Below are 6,000 nucleotides of genomic sequence, written 5' to 3' on the forward strand. Positions count from 1 at the left end.
CATAATGAAGTCAAAACTCAAAAATCGCTGCTGAAGTCAAGGGTTACCAAGCTTGGTGGTGCATGTCCATAAGCCCGGGCCTCACAGGTGTAGACAAGAGGGTCATGAGTTCAAGGCTACTCTAGACTATCTAGTGAGACCCTAGCTCTAAAACAAAATAGAAAGAACCAAACAGCAGCCAGCTGATGGGTAATACTTTGTGAAGCATTTTCAAGGCATGTACTTCAGAGAATTTCATTTTAAAATTACTGCTTCTTTTAGTTTTCTGGATATGAAATGTTTATCGACCAGTTGTCCTCAAAATGAAACGAGCCCTTACCTTCTCAATGACAATAAAGGAAACCCTTAGAACACAGTTAGTATATGTTTGGGGCTCACAGATGTGAAGATGCAGCTTGGTTTCACCTTTGGTTTGAGGAGAATGATTAAATTGGAACCCCCTTTTGTAATTAATAATAAATGAATGGCGCATTTCTGGTTTTTCTCCTTGCATGCCAGAGTTCACTGCTAGTGAGAATCCAGTAGAGGCAAAAGGAGATGTCAGAGACAAGCTGCAGCTTGAGTCCTTCCAGGGTCATTGGAAGCTATGCCTGTGATGGAACACATATTGTAGCCCCAGCACCCCTGCAAGGTGGGGACAGGAAGATCAGGAGTTCAAGGTCATCTTAGACAGAAGCTTGAGGCTACCCTGGGCTATGTGAGACCTTGTCTCAATAAATAAATAGATAAATAAATACATAAATAAATAAATAGTAGCAAAAGTCAAATTTCAGTTTAGCAGAACTATGTTTAAGTTGCCAAGTCCAGTCCCTGTTAGGAGCACCTATGGAGGTTCAAGCAAGTAAAAGATGGCATTGGAGAGGTGGCTCTGTAGTTAAGAACACACGATACCATTGCCAGGGTCAGTTCTGATTCCCAGCCCCTAGGTCAGGTGGCTCACATCTGCCTATAATTCCAGCTCCAGGGTGTTTCCGTGCCTCTGGTCCCCAGTGGCATTTACACTCATATTCACACATAGACCCACATATATTTAATTCAAAATATATAATAAACCTTTTCTTAAAGGTGGATTTAGATTATGAGCCTACCCGAATAAGACTTCCTGCCTTTCAAACATGAGGTCTTAAGAGATGACTATACTGATGAGAACCAATCGCTCCTGTCACCTTTTGCCTTGTTCCCACCATGCTGTGTGACTTTATGTGGCTTTATTCCTTGAATTTCATCAGTGCCTTCCTCATTTGAAAAATCTATATCTATGTATGCATTGTACAATTAACAGCAAGTTTTTCTGTTGTGATGCTCAAGTTATGACTATTCTTCTAAACACCAGAAAGTATCGTTGAGCATATGTTTAATTTTAGAACAATTGCCACGCACGTGACGGAAAAGTGTACCTATGACAGCTCTGATGTCTGCATTTGTCCCCTGACTGATGTCTAGGTGGTAGCGCTGGGGGACGTTCCTGATGGCACTTTGGTCACCGTGATGGCAGGCAACGATGAAAACTATTCGGCAGAGCTGAGAAATGCTACAGCAGCCATGAAGAACCAAGTGGCAAGATTCAACGACCTCAGGTTTGTCGGTCGGAGTGGTAGAGGTACGTATCTGTCACAAATGAACTTGAAATGCAAAGTATTTACCTGGGAACAAACCCAGATTTTCCAGCTAGTAGCAGTTTCTTAATATTGATGCCTCATCAAACTTTAATTTAATATTTATTTGAAATGTAATACTTCTGCAGGAATCTAATTTTATACTACCATGTTTGATGACTAAATTGGTTTGAGTCTGACTTGACTCAAAATACATGAATGAATTACTTTTTTCTGTTTGTTTGTTTTTTGCTTTTGTTGTTTTTGTTTTTTGTTTTTCAAGACAGGGTTTCTCTGTGCAGCCTTGGCTGTCCCAAAACTGGCTCTGTAGACCAGGCTGGACTGGAACTCACAGAGATCCACCTGCCTCTGCCTCCTGAGTTCTGGCATTAAAGGTGTGCTCCAAGACTGCTGGGCATGAATTGTGAATTTTGGTAAAACACCATTTTTCTAAAAAGAGAAAAGTGAACCTCACCACAATGAGAACTAAGATTATGTAATGAGAGTTCACTATCGGCCAATCTGGGCATCTTGAGCCTTTGGCATCTGGTACCTCTGCTTTCTACAACAAGTGACAGGGTTTCAACTGGTCACACCAGTGATTTGGCGGAATCCTTATAGTGTATGATACGGTTGTAAGCAAGCTCATATTTCTAGGATAGACATGGAATCATATTAGTACAACTGAGAACAACCTGACCTTCACGATGAAGCTTGTTACAGTTTGGTGGGAGAAGTGGGGCTCACTTAACATCTGGATGTTAATCAATCTAATGTTAATTAGAGGCCAGATAGTTTAAGGAAGCCACGACCTTAGCGCAGGGGGACATGCAGTTTTATTGTCCTTCACCCTTAGCCAACTATCAAAGTACTGAAGTAGAAAGAGGATTCTTGTTTCACTGTGGGTGTCCTGACTTTCCAGTTATCACCCATGTCTTGTATTTTCTCTTTGTTGCTAGGATCTAAATCGTATTTTACAAACATCAGCAAGTAGTGAAAAATTTAAGAGCAAGGGGACTTGGCTTCAAGTTTCACTTTTGTAGTATAGAGCTGAATAAGCTTGGCCATCAAAGGTGTTTCTAGCTCAGTCAAGAAGACAGAACAGATGTCTGAGTAACAGTTAGAGTTCTGTCATTGGGAAAGAATAGGAAGGGGTTGGTGATGGCTGTGGCTTGGCCATGGTAGAACGCTTGCCTAGCATGTGCAAGGCCCTCGGCTTGATCCCAGAACCACGCAAACAAAACAAGCATACTGGCAAATGTAGAAAAGGCCAGGTAAAGGAGTCACCACTCCTGTGTGTGAATGCATCCAGAAACCCGAAAACATCTGTGTTCTTAGTGGGAGAGGGAAAAGGGTCAGTATATGTGCATCTGGGCTGCTGCTCTTGCTCGCCTAGATGTCCAGGGCATTTTTCTAATGAAATCACGGCTGGAGAAAACTAAAAAACCCCCGATGTGATTGAAAATATATGTTCACACTACTATGCTAATAATAGGTGATTCACAGAAAAGTCTATCCACTTGCTAAAAGCCTGAGTGCTGCTGTGAGAGCCGGTGTGGTGTCGTTAAGTGGGTTCACTTGTTACGTTTAAAGTCTGTCTTTCAGCAAATGGAATTTGCATTATGGTTCAGAGGCGTGTGTTTAGAAAATATAGAGGAGGGTTCAGATGAGTTGCTGGCAGACCGGGTGGGAAGCCAAGAAGAAATAAAGACCCCACAGCCAGGCTCACCCACCCACCTAGCAGTGAACTTCATCACTTCTTAGGAATTGCCACTTTTAGGAATGGCTAACTGGGCATCACTTGGTGGCCAGAGAAAGTGTGGTCATACTCGTAGGCCTTTTTGTCCTGTTTGGCTATGGAAGTTTGGAAGACTATTTATTTAATGGCCCATTCCAGTGACATTTTCCCATGGGGGGTTTTTTGCATTGTGGCTTTCTGACACTCATCACAGCAAGTCAATGGTGATGATGAAGAATGGGCTTTTGCAAGTGCCGTGCTTGCTTTTGTGGTGCTGGGGGCTGGCCCCCCCGTCCCTCTTTGGCCATTTCTGTTTTGAGTGGGTGACTAATAGGTGCTGGTGTTTACCTGAGGAACGGCGGACTGTTTCCCCAAGGTGTGGACTGTTTGCATTCTGCTACCTGATTTGTGCCAGTGTGCACTTGAGTTTGCATAAACCCCCAGAAGGAAAACAGCGACACCCAAGGCCAGGCTGTCTTCTTATACCCTCTAGTGAAAACATTAATCAGAAGAAAAATAGGGATTATAATTAGTTTGAACAGGCTCTCCTCTCCACACCTGATAGTAAGTAGTTAAAACCACTTGACCCAGTTACAATATATAGCATTGGGCTTGAATTTTTACGATTTAAATTTTTAAGTCAATAATAAAAGACAAGTGAGCTGAACATGGTTTTTATCTTGTAATTTCACTTTATAGTCACAAAATATAACTATTTCGCCTTTTTGTGTCATCATCAAAGCCTACTAGATATTCCCCCCCCCTCTTTCTCCTCTCTCTTGCAATCTGTTTCCCATTAGAAAGTGAATAGATGCTCTCACTAGCTCTACAATCAGTCCTGATCTCCCTAGCTGAGCTTTACCCTTTGAAAGTTTCATTATGTTTTATTAAGTGATCTTAAGACTCAACTATTTCATTTTCTGTATTTTTTTATATGCTTAAAAATATGCTCTTGGCATTCATAGACTGACCCAGAAGGTTCTGGCTTCTCATTCATCCCCACATCTTAAGATCAGTTTGGAATCCTGTCAATGATGGATTCTCCAAGGGGCCTGGGTGCTCTATGGAGCGAAAGGTAGAGAAGACATGTAAGGATGCCCCTTTCTTTGCCAGATGCCAGACACTGGGGGCTGTGACCCTCACAGAGACTGCCAGAGCTACCCAAGGAAGGATTTTTCTCTGTTCCAAGAAATGGATCTGTCTGGTGCTGGCTGATGGCCAGCGCCACAGCTCCTAACCTCAGGTTCAGCCTGCAACTGGGAGAACCTGCCTGTCTGGCTTCTAAGGCCGGGCTGCCCGCTGGCCCCTGTGAACACTGGTGAAGGCCTAGGCAGCCAGGCTTTTCCTCAGCCCCTGGCTTCCCCCTTCTCTCCAGGTAGTTTAGATCTTTCCCCTATCTGACCTGGGGAATGTTTCTCCCTTTGATTCCTGATCTGCAAATTGATTGACAGTGGCTTCACAAAGGAAGAGAGAGCGGCTCCCAGTTGGGGGTGGGGGTGGGGTGGGGGTGGGGTTGAGCAGAGGGAATCCTGGGAGACCCACTGAAGTCAAGAGATTAGGAAGGGGCGTAAGTGGTTGTTCAGAACAATTGTTTTAATCCCTGAGACTATCAGTCACCACCAAGTTCAGGGTCAACAAGAACTCCCTTTCATAAGGCTAATTAGCTGATTGTTTTTCTCTGCCTGTAACTGCAACCTTCTGATGACAAGAGAGTGCCCCACAGGTGAGGTGACAGGCATTTAAGTAACTTTAGCAGTGATGGCCACAAACACCTCTTCCATACTAGAGTATTTTATTAGCTGCCAGTGAATGGATCCATCAGACAACATAGCTTCCATGTTTTCACCGAGAGCTGAAGCCCACACTACCGAATGTATCAGTCACTGTGATTGTAAGGAGGGAAACCATGGCCAATTCCCATTTGTTCTAAGAATGTGATTTTTTTGTTGTTGTTGATTTGTTTTTTGAGACATGGTTTCTCTGTGACTTTGGAGGCTGTCCTGGAACTAGCTCTTGTAGATCAGGCTGGTCTCGAACTCACAGAGATCCTCTGCCTCCCGAGAGCTGGGATTAAAGGCGTGTGCCACCAACGCCCGGCTCAAGAATGTGATTTTTAATCGTTGGGAAATGTCATAGATAATTCTGAAAATCCTCTAAAAGACATTTTCCAAGAACGGAAAAGAATGCACGCATGCCCAGATTTCCGTGTGCAGTGTAAAGTTTCCAATTTGCTTGCAGACCTTCTGGGATGTGTGGGTGCCAAAATGTGCAAATTTGGAATGTAGCTTTGACTATGGAGTGCCAGATTAGCACCAAGTTTTATGCTCAACAGATAGTCAGGAAATATACAAGGGAACCACAAGGCTGGCGTTTTCTTGTGCCCCTCTGTTGTTTTGGTGATGGTGATATCCGTAGACTCAGGACCTGGTTGGTTGGGTTTAGGAAAGTAGATCAATTTAAAAGGCCAATCCAGGCCTTTGTTGAACCATTAGGTACATAGTGAATGTAATCACTTATGCGGGATTGGAGGGCACTCTGTCATTGACAGTAAGATGTCTTCCCCAGTGACAGTGACACTCATGCCCCTAAAGCCAAGTGTTCTGTGGTCTGTCAGGAAAGGGTTTCACTTCTTGGTGGAATCTGCTGTTTACGTGGCCTCCTGGCAGC

General features: G+C 43.7%; 1 protein-coding gene and 1 long non-coding RNA gene across 5 annotated transcripts in view; one reads left to right on the plus strand and one right to left on the minus strand.

The window, feature by feature from the left end:
* Runx1 (RUNX family transcription factor 1) overlaps positions 1–6,000 on the plus strand; it is a 221,850-nt gene that overhangs the window by 138,727 nt on the left and 77,123 nt on the right. For all 4 annotated transcript variants that reach the window (XM_027415623.2, XM_027415622.2, XM_027415624.2 and 1 more), the window contains one exon: positions 1,444–1,600. In XM_027415623.2, coding sequence (XP_027271424.1) covers positions 1,444–1,600 — 157 coding nt within the window. The remainder of the gene's footprint in view (positions 1–1,443; positions 1,601–6,000) is intronic.
* Positions 5,109–6,000, minus strand: part of LOC103161536 — a 7,113-nt gene continuing 6,221 nt past the window's right edge. Inside the window, exon 3 of the long non-coding RNA XR_003485323.1 lies at positions 5,109–6,000. This exon is cut by the window's right edge and continues 569 nt beyond it. This is a non-coding gene — a long non-coding RNA (uncharacterized LOC103161536).

This window comes from Cricetulus griseus, chromosome 4, assembly GCF_003668045.3.
Source record: "Cricetulus griseus strain 17A/GY chromosome 4, alternate assembly CriGri-PICRH-1.0, whole genome shotgun sequence".
NCBI classification, from domain to species: Eukaryota; Metazoa; Chordata; class Mammalia; order Rodentia; family Cricetidae; genus Cricetulus; species Cricetulus griseus.